Consider the following 21,693-nt stretch of genomic DNA (forward strand, 5'->3'; position numbering starts at 1 on the left):
AATTAGAGCCAATTTGTGCCAAGCTACCAGAGGGTTAAGCACAGGTTGATTTGGGGTTTGCTTGTGACAAAGATTGTGGTTGCTGCTTGAGTAGGCTTTCACTCCCCTCAACCAGTAACCCAATTTCAACAACAAATATTTTTGATAAAGTCAGAATTCTGTATATTGTAGATTTCTACTTAAAATAGAAATACATTTCTGACATTTTAGGGATTTACAAACATCATGAGGAGCATGCATGAAAGTCTTTGCAAGGCACATGCCTTCGTGTATGTCTATGTCTTGCCACCGGTTTGTGAGAATTTTCTGTAGTAGTCACTATCCACATCCATATGTTTAGAGATTTTTTGTGTTTACTTAGCAAACTTGTTACAATTATTCTCCACAGACAAAATATTTTTCCTTTAGACAAGACTGGTCTCTTACACCCAAGTGGAATGTGGGAATGCACCAACACATTGAACCTGTGCGTGTTTTTTGAACAGCCAGTTCCCTTCCAATCCGCTCCCGTGACATTTCTATGGCAAAAATGCTCCTGAGTGGCTGATTATGATCCAACAATTCCGCACATCCGGTTTCTGTGAATCAAAGTACCTACATTTTAGGGCAGTGTGCAATAAAAAGTTACTTTTGCAAAATCCACCAAAGTTTATTAACTCAATATTATTTGCATCAATATTTATTGAGCGAGTGTTTTCACATACAGCTCACCTATACTCCACTTAACTGCCAGGTTTCCATCTCTTTTTATCATAACGTAACATCCGTGCAATTTAATATGCATAAAGAGCCTGTGCTTACACCTGTAAACTAGCCAAACTTTATGCAGTAAGAGATCACCATTCATGGTGCCTCTGCTGTTGGACATTGGCTGGCATGGAGACCATGTGTGTCTTTTGAATACAAATATCTTTACTGTGAAATTGTGCTTCTTAGGGTGTTCTTACAGCAACTGTTTTTAGGCGACAGACTTCTGCGCAGATCATGTGTTGCATGCCAACTTTTGATAAGTAAATAAGCATTTGATGTAGTTATGAATGCTGCTAGAGCTGCAGGTAATGCGAGTAGTAGAGGTTGCCCGCACTCAAACCAAATAAATATTGTGACGCAAAGAAAAATGAAACGCTCATTGGTCTCAGTCCCTTAATGTATGACATGTTCATGGTGAGCAGTGGTAAGTCAAACCGGGTTTGGAAATCACTTCCCTGTGGTGTGATTGTTAGCCACACGCCAGGGGAAGCCACTAAATCGACATGTACACTCATTCTATAACCGAAGCACACTACCTCAGTTTCATTTTATGCTTTTAACCATACTTCAACTGTTTCTACTGCTGTGGCTGATGTGTGGCAATCAGGCACACTCGGAGTAGATGGGTGGGTGACTTGATGGTTTGATGACTTCAGTGGACATACTTGTCTGCTAGGATTTTGCCATTATCCTGTCAAGTCAGTTTGGTCATGGGTGCAAACAAATCTTTACTTGCACTAAAGATGGCTTGTGTTATGTTTTTAGAAAACATATTTATAATTCATTATTTTAGGATCAGGTGGCCTTCACTCTTACCAGAGTGGGCTAGAAATACTATGACAGAAGCAAGCAATAAAGCTGTCTGCACTTCCTCAATATACTCCTTTTACAGTCATACATGCAAACTGTGACACCTCTCAAATAAGGCAAAGTTTCCTCTCCTACAGTAACTCCATGTTTATTCCAGTTGAATAATGCTTTAATTTAGTTTCATCATAAAACGCAAATAACTGCAATCAAGACGTGTGTCTCAAAAATAATGATTTATGTAGGCAGTATCACATACGAAATCGTTAACGTGAAGTCACAGTTCCAGGACTAGTAATGAGCTAGCCTGGGAAACCACAGGTTTTGGATGTGGAGCACCAAAGCAGGAGACATACCGTCAGATCCCTTGCAGATACGCAGAGCCATTTTCCGGAAGTTGAGGAGCAGGAGTTGGTGAGTGGCCAACATGGAGCTCCCCAGATCTCAGATATACTCAATGCTTGGGCTGAAAGTGATCAGGAGAGATCCCACCAGGTCCTGTCCATACCTTGGCAGTAACATTGATGGAGGATCTAGATTCTTCAGTGGGTGATGCTTGACAAGTAGTGTGAAGGGACGGGACATTAAGATGATCAGGTTCTTGCCTTAGGGTGAACTTAAATTGGCCTTAGTTGGATAAACTGGCGAACTGAAGGCACCAGAGAGTAGAAGGGATAGTGTCCCATTTGAAGAATTCCCACCCACTGCATGTTTGACGGCTTTGCTCCACAGCACTGTCTAATACATCCACATTCCTTTGACCCTTGCTGTGCTCACATCATGTATATCTTCAGTAGCCTCTTAGTGTAGCCCTCTTGTTCACGTGAAGGATCAATGCCCTACATAAGGTACTAAATAAAGGCACTTAGGAAGACTCCTATCGTGATTTTTATTTGGCTAGGATGGCCCTGTACAGATATTTTTCTAAAATCTTCAAAACATCAGATCCTGGGCACTTCCAAGGGATGGATTAAATTCATCCAATCCAGCTTCTTTGCCCTAATGATCCATTTTGAGTTCTGTGAAGCCTCGATAGTTGTGCTAATGCACTTTAGGTTTTCTTGTATGAAGTGGTCTTATTCTCAAGTCTGTGCTTCCATCTGGCCAACAACTTCAGTTCTCCCTCCAGGCCTCCAATCTGAGTGTCAGTTGAGCCACAAATAGGATCACAAAGCCTTGCAACAATGAAGAATCAAGTAGAATGACTCTTGAAAGACTAGCAAGAATGGCATGCAAGGAAGCGGTGACTCCAGTTGCCTGCAACCTTTTCTCTGCTGCTTCTTGTATTTTTTTTGTCAAAACCTTTTTCGTTCCACCTGGTTTCTGTACAGTTGAGTCAATGCCTAGGATTGCTGTCCTTGAATAAAGTATTACAAAAGACACATTTTTAGGGTCCTTGGGTGGAAATCCACGTTAAGCTCAAACGGGAGATAGATTTCAAGTGGTTATAAGGCCCCGTCTGTTTAACAAAAAGAAAAAAGAAACACTGGAAGTCCAAATAGAGGAAAATGTTCCTGTGCCAACTGTACCAGGATAAGCCATTGGCGAGAAATAAAAATATGGATATTCACCATGGCCAATATACAGCAACCACCTTGAAGTATTAAACTGCCAAATGGCACATTTGCAGTTCACTCATGAAAACCACAGAAAAGAATGCTGTCCATTCCACAAATCCATAATGCATGCTCCCCTTCATCTCTAGTGCTCTCTCGACCCGTGGGCGCTAGTCAAATACTTTTGACTGATCACTTGAAGTCACCAGACAAAATAAGAACTTTCAAGTCTCAAAGGGCGATCTGCAGCTTGAGGCATCCGCTGTGCTATTGTGAAAGCGGTGGCCTTGCCTATCCCGGAATGTGGAATGTACATTGTCATCTTTCAAAGTGTGAATGTGCCCAGGCACTCCCCTCAATGGTCGAGAGGCAATGGAGGGAAGGAGTCAACCATAGGAGATTGAAACATCCATGATTCCCAACCTTTCAGAAGGAGCAGTGTATTATCCCCTCACACACTCAACATTGGGTGAAGACCATTTCTGGCAACAAATTGGCATCAGCAGGCATGCACTGTAGGGAGAAAGTCTAGAGTTCACAGACTAGGACATATTAGTACTACGGTTGAACAGATTGTGTAGTAGCACTTACGTATGCCACGGCTAGGCTCTACAGGCACGAGTGAAGCATGACTGGCCCCACTGAGTTGGCAGCAGAAGTTCTTCCCATCCTTCATGAGTCCAGCAGATAGACATCGATTGGGAGAATCTTTAATTATTTGTTCTTATATTAGCGCTTACAAGGCCAACCGCGAATCAGAGTGCATTTCACAAACTCAATCTCTGTGATTAAAAGGGGAGTTAGGGGTAGGGGGTGTTGTTGCATGGACCTCTATACAAAGTCCCTGACTCATATTTTTCCCAATGTAATTTCTGTCTCTCTGACGGCTGGAAGATGACACATGGCAGTCGTGTTTTCCCTCTCTGCTATTCTCCAACATATTTCACGGGGGAAGAGGCTCACGTACTTTTTGTGGAGGCATTGTACAGGTGCTCCACATACAGCTAAGGGTGTGTAAAGAAGACACACCCTTAGTGTAGTGTAGGGAAAATCACAGGAATGGCCACTTCAGCCACATTTACCTCTCTCTCAATACCTCTTTTTATGATTCAAATTGAATAACATGGCTGTTTCGAGCGGCATATAGTTGTGTGCATTCAAGTCTACTTCTATGCGCTAGAATAGCGCCTTGTTGCAGCACTAGAGCACCTTTGCGAAGTGCAAGTGAGCTTTTATCAAGTGCAGCGGCGTCCTTGGGAAGTGTAAATGCGCTGTGGTGAAGTGGAAGAAAGCATTTGTTGAATCACATTTTCCCTTCTAATTACAAGGCTTGATTGCTGGACTGGCAAAGAGTTTAAAGTCGAAAGATCACAGTGGAAAAGGAAGACATTTGAAAAAGCCCATCACATTTCTGCAGCTGTTTTGAAAAGGTTGCCAAAAAAAAAACAATTTTATGGATGCAGAATCAATTTAAAAGTCAATATAAAATATCCTGGCATACCCATCAGAAAACTGGTTGTACCGAAAATCCCAGCAGGTAAAAATGTCCTGTGTGGCGAGTGTGACATGTTGGCTGTTTTCAGCGCTGCTGCCTATCCCTTATGCCATTCTCGCACATTTGTCATCTGTACAGATAATATAAATGCTACCTAATATGGTGCTCTCGGTGAAGGCTGAGTTCATCCACTGCCTGCCTTGCTTCTCCATTGAGCCACAGACAGATGTATCGGGGCCAAATTCAATCTGTCGATCTTCTTCGCTGCATTGACAATACAGCATTTCCACATCTCAGGTTGACTGCTTTTCCTTATTATGTCTTCCTTTCATTTGCCACTAGAGATTAAAATAAAAACTCAATAGTTGGTGCATGTGTCTGGGCACACTTTTACATAAGAGGTCTTTCAGTGGGCTGGATAAATGTAAATTAAAATGTAAATTTGATACTTGTATAGCGCACTACTCACCCGGAAGGGTCTCAAGGCGCTTGTACGAATACCGCTGTGGAACCCATCCTGGCTTTCCCTGTGAGGCGTCCACTCCTGGGCACCCCCAAGGTGGAGGCCAGGCATCCTTAGCGTTGTGGGGGCCGTTGTGGAGATTAAGCAAGCTATTGCCCAGAGTTGCAGAGTGGGACTCCATGATTGGAATAGGCAGCGAGGCGAGAATTATCAGGTCCGTGGAATTTTTGAGCCCAAGACCCGCCGAGGCGGGGAATTGAACCCTGAGGTGGTATATGATATTGTAGCATTGGCTAGCCAGCTCAGAATAGCATCAGGAACCAACCCAAGTCCCCTTTTTATTTATTTATAAATACAAATGACCATTTTGATCTATGTCCTACTTCCTCTGTACGTAGGTGTGATACCTCACTGCTCTCACTGAATTGTGCTAATATAATCTTAAAGCGCGGGCAGGGAGAGGACGCACTGATCTCCTGCGTGCCATCACATGACTTGAGTATGTCACTCTACGTGTGCCATCATTGCTTTCAGTGCCCTGTGGAATTTCTACTGCAGCCACAAGTATTTGATGACTGTTTATTCAGTGATATCAGTGATAACGCATACATTTTAGTGTTGCATTGGTCATGCACACTCAATTTTTTAGTCTCTGCTGCCAATTTGCCACCTTCTGCCATTCAAGTGCACCTCGGTTCATGTGTATCTGGCCATTGGCTCGCGGGTTGAATCCAAAGCTTGCAATGGATTATCAAGAACCCAATCAATAAAGAATGGTGGGTTTCAGTGATCATGAGAAATGCAAGAGGTTGTCTAGTACATGATGTCATATCCAGGCCATTCAACTGTTCGGTATCTCCCTAATTAAGCCAAACATTTTTTGTGGTCAAGTTAAGAAAACAACCCATCTTGCGATAAGTAACTAAATAAATCCTTGTCTTATTCCCTGAATACCCGATAGGTATTCTCAATGCTCTCGGCTTGTGGTACGTGGCCATCCAGGTCTGTTACATGCCTCGCCATTTTCATTGAGGCCCAAAGCACTCCTCAACCTAAAGACTTCTTGACTCAGGGAAGCAGCTGCCCGGTGCTGTGAATTTCCTTCTACGTAGTCTTTTCATGCTTTTTCATAGCAGCACTCTGATGCAGTTAATCAAGACCTACTCATGAGAGGGGGGATCCAGCTTGCTCAACCACTGTCCCAAGGTGAAAATTCAGGGGAAGTTCTCAAGCCTGAAGCCTCACATAAAGAGTTTTTGGTCTTGTTAGCAGTTCTAAACTCTCTCTTCATCAGGCAGTCTCAGTTGCCATATTTTAAACTAGTGCATGCACATGGCCTACCTGATACCCATGACATCACAGCCAGTACCCTGTTCAAGCGGGCTATTGTAGAACAAATGTAAATTAAACTGGCTGCCATACAGGTGACAGTCAACTGTGGAAAGATAGTAGATAATCGCTGATTGAGTGAGAAATTTCATCCTGCTGGATCATGACTGTGGACCCACAGAAAGTGTTTGAATTGATCCAAAATGGTGCACATCATTTAATGCAGACGACTGTATAGTTCCTCCGTTGATCAAGGTCAAACATTTGGCTCTAAGCCTTAAACTGGAGATTCCCAAGGAACAGCAGATTGACCAAGTGGCCTGGAGCTGCAGTTATCATCTTAGGTTGCTGCGCAGGCTGCATCCTAAACTAGAGGGAAATTCTTTAGCACTTTAGCGACACAGCCATCTCTGCTATGAAGATTGTTGTACAGCCCTATACAGAGATCCCTAAAAGGTGACCACTCCTTTGCAGCAGCTGTAGATCTCCTCAGCTACAGGGCAGACCTGCAGTCTAAAAACAACATTGCAATGCTTCGGTTGCCACCAACAGCAACCCAACTCCATTTAAAATACCTGTAGTAGTTCATAAATATGTGTAGGGCTTGGACCCAGTGTACCTAAAACAGTATAGAGCTCTGCTCTTCCTCTGTGCTACTATTCTTAGCGCCTTAGGTGCTATACATCCTTAATCAGAGAAAGAGTCTCTGAAATGCTCCAAGCACGATTTGGAATGACCTGCTCTTACCATTGTCCTCTGAGCAGGAGCTAGTCCTGTATGAGGGACAAGAATTATGACAACCTTCATTGGGCTGTCGACCGCTGTTTAACATTATCATTCAGTGAATACGCTCAGGCTTAGCACTTGAGCACCTGGGAAGTTTTTGGGTCCCACACCATTTATTGGCTAGAGAAACTGAGGCGCTCTGCCAATGCGAGAGGGGCGCCATCTCTTACTGACCAGATCATATGACTGCTAGCAACAGGTGGTTTAGTTGCCTTTAATGCTTATGAAACACACGCCCAGACATAGCTGTAGCTCTTTCTGACTGTTCTAAGATATTTAATTATCTTGGTAAAATAGGGAAAGTATTTCCTGTGGCATTTTTTCTAGGATTCAGGGACACATACTCCTCACTGTCCCTCCACACACATTGTTCATTTGTGGTTTCCCCTCTCTCTGGACATGCTTGGAATGGTCGGAAATGATATGCGCTCCCCCCTTGGGTCCAGGAAATCCCTCTCTGATCAGCTTACGGTCACATGCAGACGGACACTCAGAGTCTCTTGAAACGCTTCCTGACACAGCAGTGTCATCCCTTTCCTGGCTCCTTTTTGACCTCGTACTCTTATCGGTACTGTTATTACGTTTGCCAACAGTGTAATCATTTTTACAAACTTACCGTAATTCTCCTAAGGTGGCTGGATTGAACTGATCCTTGAAACACCACTTTTTTTACCTTCATATTTTGCATTTGATGAACAATCTAGAAAATGCATATAGTCACTCATTTTGTGAAAGTTTTTGCTCCTGCATAGTTATACATTTTGAGCCTGGTTTACCCGTGCTACAGCCATGGGCCATATCAACCCTTTCTCTGTTTCTCCTATTTCCTTCTTCACTATCTTATCACCCGATGTCTCATTTTTTCCTTTCTCTTCCCATTCTCACCTACTACCTCCTTTATATATCATGCCAAAGTACTCACGTTTCTGCTCCTACCATCCTGCAAGATGGTGGAAAATGCCCTCTTTTTAGTACAAATCCTTCCAGTGGATTTGCATTCACTCAAGTCGCATGTAAGTGATTTACTCACTTTAAAGTAAACACCTAACTGACTACTTCAGTCTTCAGAATTTGTCTTGGTTTGTCTCTCTCCGTCTAACTTTTTCACTGTTTCTCACCCACTGAGTATCAGAGCTACTTGTCACAACTATCACTACCATCACCATTGCTACTACCACCACTATGCCTACCACCATCACCTGTACTCCCACTTTCACTACCATCATCAATACTGCCACTGGCACTAATTGCCACTACTACTAATTTCACCACCATCACTAGTATTACTATCACCTCTACTGCTACCATCACTACTGCTATACCTACCACTCTAACTGCCATCTTACCACTATCACCAGTAGTACTGCCATCACCCCTATCACCACCACTAGAGCAACCATCACTACTGCTATTGCCGCCACCACAATCTTTATCACTGCCACTACCTCAACCATTGTCACTATCACAACTACTAAAAGATTTACAAAAGCGGTCTAGGATATAGGTGCAGCACTTATCACAGTCTTGGGAATATCAGTCAAAGTAAGGTGCAAGGATCAAGGAAGCAAGACCCCTTCGCTTCCTGACGAGGTGGAAGAAACTTCCACTCAAAACAATTTATAGAATTTTAGATCCGCACTCAGATGAAAAATACAAGTCCATTCAGTTAGTGTATTTTTAAAATGTTCTTTATGTTCGTATTCTTTCTTTTAGTAGCCAACGCGTTTCGTCCTGTTTGGGGACTTCTTCAGGGCTCAATCCATGTTCTTCAAATGAGAGTCTGAATAGTTCTCCTTGGAGTGATAGCTCTCACAAACTCACACTTACGATGCCTGTAATAGTGATTACCTAAAGAAAGCTTTCAAAATACATTTCGTCCTATACCTAGGATGGTCGTCTACCTGTCGTCACATAACTCAATACGAATGAGCATTATCTAAGAGAGAAAAACGAGGTACAACCAACGAAAGGAGAACTATTCAGACTCTCATATGAAGAACATGGATTGAGCCCTGAAGAAGTCCCCAAACAGGACGAAACGCGTTGGCTACTAAAAGAAAGAATACGAAAATAAAGAACATTTTAAAAATACACTAACTGAATGGACTTGTATTTTTCATCTGAGTGCAGATCTAAAATTCTATAAAATATCACAACTACTCTAGCCTCCACCATCAATAAAGTCACTATTAACACCAACTTTGTTGTCATGACAATCACCCTCCAGTGCCACCTGCTCTGAAAACCTCTACTCAACAGAGGTCAAGATGGCCCAGACACCAAACTAGCAACTTATTTTCAGTCCCCACCATCACCTTATGGGACAGGACATGTGCAAGGCAATATTGCAGAACTGACTCCACCTCAGAAGCCCCATTCCAGACTGTGCTGCAGCCACAGTACCTGGCCGCCTACCCCCATCACTGCCACTACATGCTGTGGATCCTGTAAAGGAAAACAGCCACCACCACCACAGCAACTTCCTGATAGGTCTCCATCATGTCAGGATCCATCAATTGCAAAATTCTTGCATTCTGCATCACAGGCCTCACTGTGTCAGCAGCAGATATGTAGGTTGCACTGATCCACATATATCGCAGGTACTGGTGCCCCAGCCTCTGAGAAGGGCCTGATGATATACTTTTCCCTCTGAAGCTACCCTTCCCTTGTCCCATCTCTAGATTCCTGAGCAGAGCTGAGAAGATAATATCCCCAGCAATATTCATTGCTTTCATGCCACCACAGCTTCTCCTGCTCTCTCCTGACTAGGCAGTTACTCATTGTTCCTGCTCTTTCCCTGGTGTAGTCCCTTATGCACCTGTGCTTGCGCTCCTGAAACGTCTTTCGTCTCATCATTGCTCCACTGTTGCCCTGCCGCTGCCTGCTTCCTTCTCTCAACCCGGTCTCTTGGCTGAGGGTTTCTCTGTGTGCTGATGTTTTCCTTCTTGATGCTTTTCCTGAGGGAAATATCCTGTAGAACGTAGGCTGTGCCATACGTGCCGTTTCCCCCCCAAGTGGAACCACACTTGCCCTAACCATGCATAAACCTTAACCACGCATATGCGTGGTTAAGGCAGGGTGTGGCCTAGCTGCGCGGATGAGCGGGCACATGGAGTGGAAGGATCAAGAGACTACGCGGTCTGGTGAGTGGGGCTGGAGCCTGGTTTTGGGGAGTGGGGTAGTTTTTAGGGGTGGGGGTAGTTTGTGGTTGTCGAGGTTGTTTATAGGGCAGGAGGATGGGTTTAAGTGCTCATGACCGGGGTTGAGGTAGGTTTCAGGGGTGGGGGGGGTCAGCTTTTAGGGCTCAGGGCAGGGGGGCTAGGGTCGGGGTAATTTTTAGGACGAGGTGGTCAGTTTTTAGGCTCAGGGTGTGGTGGGGATAAGGGAAAGTTTTCAGGGCTGGGGAAGTTTTAGGGCTATCAGGGACGTTTTTAGGATGTGGGAGCAAGTTTTAGGGCTCAGGGCGGGGAAGGGAAAGGGACAGTTTTCAGGGCTGGGGGCAGTTTTAGGGCTCAAGGGCCGGTCGGGTCGTTTTAAGTACATGGGGCCGGGTTTTATGGCTCAGGGCAGAGGGGATGGGGTGTGATCTTTACCACACATCCCTTTACCAACTATGCCTTTAACACGAAATAGTGTGGTAAAGGCATGCAAGATAAAGGAATGCATTGTTAAGACACATTCATTGTTCGGGCCGCGATTTAGAGGCTCGCGTGGTTTAGCCATGCATGCCTCTGTCATACAACCTCTCCCTCAGCTTGGAAAGTTGTTCCCACGTGCCCCATACCCACTCCCTCTGCACAGAAGTGAAAAACATCTCCTCCACTATCAAGAAGGCTGAAAATCTGTAAGTAGACCTTAGTAGTGCTATATGATGGACCTGCCATATGATGGACCTGTCCAGAAGCTTCTACATTCGTAAATTGAATTTCACACCCAAAAAAGTAAAATATCAGTTCTCAGTCATACACACAGACAAACTCTGCCACTCGCACACATACAGACACACCTATGTTAACAGACGTACACACGAGACGCTCACAATCACACATACAAGCAAACACTAGTAAAGAATGTAGGTCCAGCGTGTAATTGAAAATGCAAGCCTGATCTATTTTCTTTGGGTGCCTGATTTCTTAGATTCCAGACAGTATGGCGTTCACGTCTTTCAGACATTTAACGGCTTTCTCTGCTTCACACAAACTATTTGACATTATTTCAGTCATTTTGCTGTAACTAATCTAAAGAAAGTAACATAATTTCAAAATCGGTAACAAAATGCTACACTGTTCCGTAAAGTCGAATCCAACCTTTACCACAATTCCATTGGAAACTCACTAGGTAGCTTGGAACTCAGTTTAGTTTAAAAAATAAAAATAAAAAAACATTTTAAACACAACAGATTTCCTCTTTACTCTGTCCTGCCCTTCGCGGCTCACTGACCGCCACCAGAATCTTGTTTTGCGTGCCATAATTGTAGCAATCTGAAATTCCCTTCATTGACCAAATTAACCAGCGTCCTGCTCGGTGCTCTATCCTATCTCCATGTATGATTGTAACTTTATCCGTAGGAAATTTGTACTTGTTTCCAAAATTATTGTAGCTCTTCTTTTCACATTAATTTCTTTGATATTCACGCGCTGACATACTCTTCAAAATTTCCCAACACTCCTACTCCACACTTTTTTGACCAGTTTTCCATAAAAACCTTCTTATCCTCTGCGCACACAACTTACATACTCCTTCACTTCCTCCAGGAGCTATCGGAGGCAATGTACACAAACCTCTACAATTTACTCACCCAGGAACATGTTGCACATATTAGGCAAATAGGAAGCCATTCTGTATAAAAGAACACCCACCAACTCCATGTGATAACACAACCCCAGATATCTATGGTCACAGCAACACAAATCTTTAACACAGGCAACACTGCTCAAAGCCATCCGCAGCTCAAGCATACACAAATGTTTTTGATTCTCATATTGTAACACCACCCTATGTCATATACTGTGTGCGTCGTCAAATACCACCGCATTCACGTCACCTTCTCTTTTGTGTGACACATGATCACAATGTACCCTCCAGGCTCGAACCTCATGCTGTGTATGTTATTCAGTGTATCATGATGGGAATGTAATGCAACAAATCTACATCATGGGGGCCACAAGTTCACACAAGGGCATCTCCTTTCCACCTCCCTCATTCTACAGACACATCTCCCAAATGGGTGGCGTAGTTGTCCAAGTAAAGGTAACTGTGTGTATTTACTTCAAGGGCTTGGTGGTTACTTTAACGTTTCTGGTGCTATCGATCAGCTGCCCCAACCATTGGTAATGCTGTACCATGGCCATTGGGCCGTTTGTCGCACACAATGAACTGTGGCCTTTTGAGTGTGGACCCAAATGCTCAGCAAAGTCAAGTATTCTGCTGGAGAGCAACATCTTCTAATTGGAACTGGTCCCCCTCTTAGAGGACTCATGACACATGTTTCTTGATCAAGAACACTTACCCGGTATGTCAAAACCAATGTATTCAGATCAGGGTGGCGCAGGGATGCTGCAGCAGAACCATTTGGCTTTACATTCTTCCTTCATTGACAGGACTTTTAACTTTTCTTGACATGACCTCAACTTACCAGTGTCTCTACTTTGCTCTAGCGTCCAATCATCTAATACAGTAATTAGGATAGTGAATCTGGCTGGTTGAGGTAATGGTTAAAAGTGTCTCAAATTGCATATTTTTTTCACACAAATTTCATTTAAAAGGTTGTGAAATTGTATGAAATGTCAGACTTTTTCTGTGAGAACTATTCTCTCACTGATTTCTCAGAAGACTTTTTCACTTGGTTTATACTCACTTTAAAAGTGTCACTCAAAATTGCAGTGTGAAATTTTGAGAAAAATCACATTACGCAAAATTTGGGAATTTGGCTGACAATTAGAAATGTGCGCAAGGCTTACAATGATCCTTTGTGAAAATAGTCATTTCGGTGCAATGGTATGCACTTTACTTGGGGCATAGGACTATGTACTGTATTATACAGTACTATTTATACATACCATTCACATGAATAGGGGGCTAATGTTTGATTTGGGAAGAATAGTTCATTTCCATTTTGAATATTCTAGTGAATGTACCATAAAGTTGCAATTTATGAAAGCTTTAATTGCCACCTCACCTGTATGTCAAATAATTTTTCACAAGGTATTCTAACATTTTCGTCTTTCTCGTTTTTTCCCCTTTATTTTTGGTATAGCCGGTTTTGGAGTATGGGTACAACTGCCAGCACAGCTCAACAAACCGTGACGGCAGGATCCCCATTTGAAAGTGTTCAGCGCAACGGCAGCATGGATGAAAGCCATTCTATCAGCATCCACTCCTTCCAGGCAGTGAGCATCCACAACAACAAAGCCAAGTCCATCATCACCAACAAAGTGGCACCTGTCGTCATCTCGTGAGTCGCATTACATTCTTTGGGTTTGTGGGTGGGCCTCAAGTTATTACAGCACGGCTACTTTAGTATGTGACTAACAGCATGCCAAAGCTCAGTGCTAAAGTGACCTCTCTCAGGGATGGGCCAATGGGGATCCTTCACTGTGGTTTAACCTTCTCCTGGTATTACCTTTGTGCCCAGTCACAGTTTTGGGGTACCAGTACAGTGTTACCTGGGGGAGGGAGTAAGACAGAATTTAAGGCATTGACTGAAGGGTTAGGTGTGGATGGTTTGCTGTCACGCTATGCTATGCTTCAGCATTTTGTAAATCATTCGTCCTTCAATAAGTCTGTGTACTCCATTTTCAAAACATACATGCAAATCTGAAGCTGTTGACAGAATATCATTTTGTTGAGCATTTGAAGGAATTCCAGTGGATAATGGTTTGGTGACGATGCTTGGGCAAGTTTTCTTGCCTATACAATCTTTAGAAAATGTTAATACTCTGTGTCAAAATGTTTGACATGATCAATGATAAGAGGGTGATCTGTGGAATTTGATGAAAAATGAAGGCTTAAACATGATGTTCGCACTCATCGGAAGCCAATCCAATTACACATAGATAGGTGACACATTAAGTCCATCACAACATCCAGTTTTCAGAAAATGCAACAATATGCTCAATGGATGGTATACTATACCCCTGCACTATACATAAGTGGAACACACATATTCCTGAGCACTGTCTTAGGTGTTCGGAGCCTGGCAGCTGGATCTATATTACCTGGGAATGTAACGGGGTGAAAACTTTCGGGGGTGGGAGGGTTGAGGTGGTTGTGGGTCTCCATGGGGGGAAAATATATCCAATAGATTTGAATGCAGTTTTATGAGGCTGTTCAAGGCATTTGGAGATCAGTCCAGCTCCGGCACGCTGTTGATGGTTCATCGCAACGGCAGTGGCACGGTCAATAATTACTCCACTTTGGAAAGCATCTGAACCACCTAGGCTGCAAACGTGGTTAGACATTTTTTGAATGTACATTGTAAGGAGGTGGTGTATGCAAAACGTGTAGGGAAAGGAAGAAGCTTTTTCAAAGTTTGGAGGTACTTCGCTCCATTCATTGTGAGGTGAAGGAGTGGGGATGTGAGATTTTGGAGGTTAAGATTGGTCTCTTTGAAGTGGATCTCTGTCGCATTGTATATGAAATAACGCACTTTTGCAATATTTACACTACAGGTTTTTTAGAATATGCCTATTTTGAAATCTAGGATGGAATCTATTTATAATACGATGATCGTAGGCAGTAAGTGTAGGCTGCTTGTGTAAACATATATACTGGAATTTTACTCGAATTTTATTGTGAAATATATATATTTTCATTTTGCACTTTGGAAATTGCACAGTTGGCACTTGAGATAATATGCTTCAGGAATTCTGTGTATTAAGAAGTTTTTCTGTCTCATTAAATCCTATGATCGTTTGTGTTGCATTTTTAATGCTGCAAGAAGCACAACATCAAGTGGCATTCTGTAGGTGCTCTAGTCTAGGCATTAAATGCTGTGACAGACTCCGGTAAAGATCAATGCTGTACTCTACTAGATAAGAAATTATTCGGAAGCAACAAGACGAAGTATGGATTCAGAAACCATGAGACAAACGAGCATTTGCAATGCAATAGATCTCGCATTACTGACAGTTTGAGGTATTGGCATTGCAAATAATAATGCAATGCCAATAGCTCATACTTTCAGTAATGCCAGACCTAGTGCATTGCACATGCTTGCGTAGTGAGCATTGTATTTCTCAGTGCAGTACCGCAAGGTGCTCCTAGAGGTCCCTAGTGAGCAAGGCAACAGCACTGCATGTCTAGGTGCAGTACTTCAAGCTGCTCCTAGAGGTCCCTAGTGCCCAGTTTTGAGAAGTTGCTGCTGCTACATTAAAAAGTAGCATTAGTAGAATTATGTAATTTGTAATTTCACTTCAAGGTTTTGAAAAGTGGGCCAGGAGTTCCGAGTTGTGGCTAGACTGGTTTTGTTTAAATAATTGTACCACCCTCTGAGCGACACATGCCTATCTTCACCTAAGAAAAGACTAAAACGGAGATGTCAATAACTCGTAGGGAAAGCCTCTAACATTTTTAACAATACCCATTTCATTGAAAAGAAGTGGCTGCGATTGTCCTGGGCTGTTTAAAAGTGAAAGGGCGCATGGAGCGAAGGAAAGCATGTTGTGCATGCAGCAGCAGAAAGGCATCAAATAGAATAGTGCTTCCAGACTAATGATGACGTACCATATAACAACAGAAGTAAAGGGGCCAGTCCTCATGGGAGGTTACAAATGAAGACAAGGCAGTACTAAGGAGGGACTAACAAGCCCATTAACTAATCAGAAGCTAGCCATTGCGAAGGATAGTGACACAAGCAAATGACAAATATGGTCGGAGAGTGGGCGGGACTTCAAGTACATACTCCAATACAGCATGGCTCGCAGAGCAGCGCATGTGAGCTGACTTTAGGCGCGACCTAAAAACATCAAATATTGAGCGGCTTGACACAGGGCTTAGATACAGTTCAGCTTGAGTGGATCTTCCTTCAAATACATTCCAAGACTGCATAAAGACTTGCCAGGCAGAAGCAGGGCCACATGATGTCAGAACATAAATGTATTGTTCGATTCATGTATATTGGCACCGCAGTTCAAGACTTCAGTCTCGCAGAATGACGAAAAAACATGGGTTTTTGTAATCCGTTAAAGCAGTGTCTGGGCATTTTCATCATACAAAAAAAATGCAGGCCAGATCTGGTAATCAGGTTAGCCTAAGGGTGCATCTATGCATTGAAGAGTGCTTCACTCCAAGGACGGGTAACAGATTATAGGAGAAGAAGGGGGGTGGGTGAAAATGAGTGGGTTCTACAGGGAACATGCAGAGGTGACTGAGTATAAGGCCTAAGTGTCCTTTTGTGGTTTCCTCCTGTCTTCTTTACAGTTGGAAGGTGGAGAGGTGTTTGAGTCAGTACTTGATTTTTGGATAAGTCTTACTCTTGCTTCCAATGTTTTTTATCGCAGACCTTTCAGCCATTTTAGAAATTATATGGGGATGTGTGAGATTACCAAATGCAGCTTTAAATCACTTCTGGTTTTGAGGAGGTTTGGAAAACCTAGCCAGGGAAAGCGAGTTTTGTGTTGTTTACTTTTCTTCACTGGCTTCACTTCCTAAATCAGAAATATTAACAAAGTGTACATGCAGAACACAACTTCTGACGTGAGAATGGAAAGAAGCATAGCATTAACTAGAGCTCAGAACATTTATAGTGTATGTTGATGTTTGGAGAACCAAGTTTTCAGTACATCTTTATAGGTGTAAGGTTTGCGTTATTTAATTTAAGGGCCAAAATAGGCATTGATTGGGCATGCCAGTCTATGTACTGCCAGCCAACGAAGCACGATGTAAACAAGTGTTCAATTACAATGCAGGTAATATTGCCATATGTTGATCATGGTATTATATTTTAAGCATTTATATAAATACCACGTTCTGGCACAAGTGGCTTTCTAAACCTGAGCACTCTTGGGTCCTGTTAATTTAAATGCGTTTGAGTTGGCTAAAGACCTTGTGGATTGTTTTTGTTACAATTACCAATGGGTGAGGCTATACATTAAAAAAAATGTTATTGAGCTTGAAGAGTTGTGTCCATAGCCCAACCTACACAGATGGTTTACTAAACAGCATCGCAAATTGGTTTAAAAGCTTTAAATGTTTTTGTTCAAATGAGGGTATGATAATTTTCTGCTAAATCGCTCTAAGATGCATGTTTGCGTGGAACGTAGGATGTGCTGTTAAGTTTGCTTTGCTTTATCATTTGTATGGCTTTGGGGCCGGTGAGACTTTCAGAGAAAATGTCTATTGTAGTATGTTTCAGGGAGAGAAATTTTATGTGGAATTGGAAAACAAGGCAATAGGAAGTCTGGTTTTGTGGCATGGCTTGGAGTTTGGGGATGTTTGTAGCATAGTAATAGTCTGGAAATCAAAAGAGGGTAAGTCCCTACTCTTTTTCCGAAGATGAGGATTGTTGTGCAGTTCCCACTAATCCGTAGGATATGTGCGTTTGTGGACAACATAAACTTTGAGTGAGGTGCCTAGACTGATTCCATACACCCTGTAGTATATGTTGGCCTAGAGGCCAGCTAGCTCACAGTGCCACCATAAGCCCCCCTAACCCAAACAAGGGGCAAATGTATTTTGGCAACCACTGAACATGACAACCCTGACACTTCAGGGATTGTCGTGACTGATCTAGAACACTTTCGCTGAGTCACTCGTGCACTCTTGTTCTCAGAGAAATACTCAGAGAATATACAATGGGACGTTTTCAATAAATTTATTGAACCAATGTTATCCTTGTATAGAATACGTGTGCTGCTATAATCAGTAGAGAGAAGCAAATAAAAGTGATTACAAGCACCAAAACAGTAAATAGCAGATATAGTTCTACCATGATGCTAAAACAGTGTATATATGCAGCCATAAAAAACAAAGTTGTAATCAGATGTACTCCTACTATGCAATCCCTTCTCCGTGTGTCTAGAGTGTATCTAGGTGATAAGCCAAGAATCCCCCCATAGGATTATCCAACCCCATTACCTGGTGGGAAAGAATATAGGACCTGTGTTGGTCACGAACAGAACACCCCTCATGGAGATGTTAGGCAGCTGCTGGCCGAACCCTCAGCATGCATGGACGCAAAGAAGTAAAAAGATAGAGAAGAGAGAAAAAATCATCCCTTTTGTTTCATTTTGTTTAAAAGCAGGCCAAATGGTTCCCACCAAACGGAATAGCCAATTGTTCCATGTGGTGATCGCAATACTGCTGTTGCCAGCAACCGCAAAAAGTCGTTCCCAATCAATTATATCTGGTGGAACAATTACACATGCTAACTTCCCCACCCGGTACTTGAACTGGGTAAGGTAATAACACCGCACTACTACTTGTTTTCTAGTCTTTTGTTTCTCCCGGCATCCTGCGTCAAGCCCCCTGCAGTGTACCCAGAAGCGGAGCACCAGCTCCTTCGTTAATGGAGCCGGTTGTATGCACAGGGCTGGCATTGGAGGAGAGAATATGTGCCCAAAACGGGTGGGGACCTCTGATGGTGTTAGTCACTATACCCTAAGAAGGAAGAGAATGGGTGAGGGAGCTGTTTTATTTGAGATCGCTTTTCTCCCTTTTTCCCCTCCTATTTACCAAAGTTTGACTAGAAGCCACGCCCCTCATCCTGAGCCCAGGGAGTACATGCTTACTTAAGGCTATGTGAGTGTTTAACAATGGCCACTTTATATTCCACACAGTGTGACGGTGTGTGTGCGCGATGCTTTGCACGAGCAGTCCCAGGACCTTTTGTATGCACCACACTGTATTTTTAGAGCCACACCATGGGCTGCCACCTAGTGATCTCCTTTAACCAGAGGTTCTCACCCACTCTGGTCATAAAAATGATCTTAGCAATATCTGCATGCAAACCTTAAAACAATCACTTGCGGGTTTTCTCTTTTTCCTTCATGTATTTGCTAAACCTCTGGCTTTTATCATCCATACAGAAGCCTTACTGGAATTACCGGAGTGAGTATGACTTCTCTCAGGTGATTTAATGACACAATAGATTGTAAATATGTTTTTCATAGGTAACCCCTGTACCTAGCGAGGAACAGGAATCCAAAAACCAGACGAAAGCCAGCAAGGTCTGACTGAAACATATAGATTGACAGAAAAAAAAGTGGATGGAAGGGTAGGTAATAGCAACCCAGCCCATCCCATTCAACCCCATACCAGTTTTTAACCTTCCCAAAAATAGGACCCAGGAATAAAGGGAATTCCAAGGTACTGTGAAGGCAATTTTAAAAACACTAAACTTTCCTTGATGATCCCCCTCCTCATTGTCCCTCACCCTTGTAATAATGTTCCTTTCTATTTAAGTGTCATAGCACATCCCCGATGCCCGGGTATCGGGGGAGGAGGTGCTAAATGATGAAGCATGTCATCAAACAACTGTTTAGTGAGTGACAGCACTTTTAAATAAAAGGTGTGCTGCCATTGGCCTAGCAAGCGGACAACCCAATTCTGTGTGTAAGGACTTGCTCTCTTTTGATTTTCAGACTAATTCTTTCTGGAAGGCCAAGAATAGCCCTTTAGGCAGGTCCCCATAAAGACGGGTGTACCTCTTAAATCCTCCCACATTCTCCTTGTGTTTAAAGTATATGTAGCATAGTAATAGCCAGGTATACTGACCAAGAATAGACTGTGACTAAAAGTTCTATTTATAGAGTATACACATGCATCAGGATGGCCACAGATATACCGGTTGAATAGTATTTTAATACTTTCATTTATCAAATCCAAGTATGTACTGAACATTGTTGTTCGACTTTTGATCTCTCTGGTCAATGTGGCATACTCTTCCATTGACTCTTAAAATATGGGTGGTAAGTTGTAGAACCAGGTTATTTGTGCATTCAGGTTTAGTGGGTATTTCAAATATGAAGCACAATAAACAAACAGGTGGCAGGCATTTAGATATGCACATAAAATACACATATGCTTTTCTTTAAGGTTCATGCCAGGATATTGTAAATTACGCTTACGTTTCCCAGATGAATGCTATGTCGAGCATCTCTACCTGGTCATATGTGTGTTAAAGGCACCAGAACGTTGCCCCATCGCAGATGTCCTCTCTGGGGAAATGGCTTGTTGTTAAAACCACCAGATGTCTATAGTTGTCAGACCACTCTGGAGTAATTTACATAATGGCTTAAGTTCGATCATGGACTTTGCATATGGCTGTGAGGGCACCATGGTCTGAACCGAAACATAACAAAAGTGGCACAGACCAGAGCTCTAGTAACCCACTTCATGTTGAACTTGCAGAACTGTTGGGAGAGTCGTTTTCAGCATCCTATAATAGTTTAGGTTTCAGACGTCTGTGGGCATTGAGTCCCATAGTCTAATGACATGAACGGTGTTAGTTCTGTTCCAAAGTGAGAGAGCTGATGATCCCACTAAATAGCCAATGGATACTCAGTCTAATTAGGCCTCCTATGTTTTCTTGACCCTCTGGGTAGACATGGCCGCACACTCATGGTATAGGTGATGTTTGTACAGTACAAATCCATTATTACCATTGTATTGTGCGTCATATCCCAGATACTGACCCAAACGCCCTAATTGCATCCTCCGCAAGACCTTCAAATGGATCCCCCCGAGTCGAGGAAAACAGTCACCCATGCACTCATCACCAGCAGACTGGACTATGGCAACACACTCAATGCCGGCATCAACAAGTCCCTACTCCTCAAACTGCAAACAGTACAGAACCCCGCGGTCAGACTTGTCCTCGGCATCCCCCGGCACGAACACATCAGCCAACATCTGCGGCGACTCCACTGGCTCCCCGTGGAGAAGAGTCACCTTCAAAATCCTCACTCACGCCTACAAATGGCTACACAACAACGGACCCAAATACCTCAACGACAGAATAAACTTCCATGTACCGAAAAGAAACCTGCAATGGTCCAACCTCGTGCTGACGGAACCCCCACACATCGCCAGAGCAGGCGGAAGATCATTCTCTCACATTGCAGCCAAGACCTGGAACGAGCTACCGGCAGACATCAGACTCGCCCCTCCCTGAACACCTTCAGGGAGACCCTTAAAACCTGGCTCTTCGGCTGAACAGAGTGGCATGCCCCCCCCCCCCCCACAGCACCTTGAGACCCTCACAGGTGAGTAGCGCGCTTATAATTCCCTGATTGATTGATTTATTGAATTGTAATTTGGCTTCTGGCTGGCCTTTTTTGTGCACATGTAAATAAAACATAGGAATTGTAGCCTGACTTTTATGGAAAGTATATGTGGTTGGGACAAATTTCCGTCATAGAGGACGGAACGTGTACCTTCAATTTTTCATAAAGTTGCACAGCAAAGTTCTAGTAAAGACGCAATCATGCAAGCGAATGCATACCTGCTCTAGCTGCAGTCTGTCTCACGAAAACAGGAGATTGTGAAAAGTCAAGTTTTTAAGGCTT

General features: G+C 43.1%; 1 protein-coding gene across 4 annotated transcripts in view; it reads left to right on the forward strand.

The window, feature by feature from the left end:
* PALD1 (phosphatase domain containing paladin 1) overlaps nucleotides 1–21,693 on the forward strand; it is a 958,342-nt gene that overhangs the window by 360,295 nt on the left and 576,354 nt on the right. For all 4 annotated transcript variants that reach the window (XM_085603872.1, XM_085603871.1, XM_085603874.1 and 1 more), the window contains one exon: nucleotides 13,443–13,640. In XM_085603872.1, coding sequence (XP_085459998.1) covers nucleotides 13,443–13,640 — 198 coding nt within the window. The remainder of the gene's footprint in view (nucleotides 1–13,442; nucleotides 13,641–21,693) is intronic.

This window comes from Triturus cristatus, chromosome 1_2, assembly GCF_964204655.1.
Source record: "Triturus cristatus chromosome 1_2, aTriCri1.1, whole genome shotgun sequence".
NCBI lineage: Eukaryota > Metazoa > Chordata > Amphibia > Caudata > Salamandridae > Triturus > Triturus cristatus.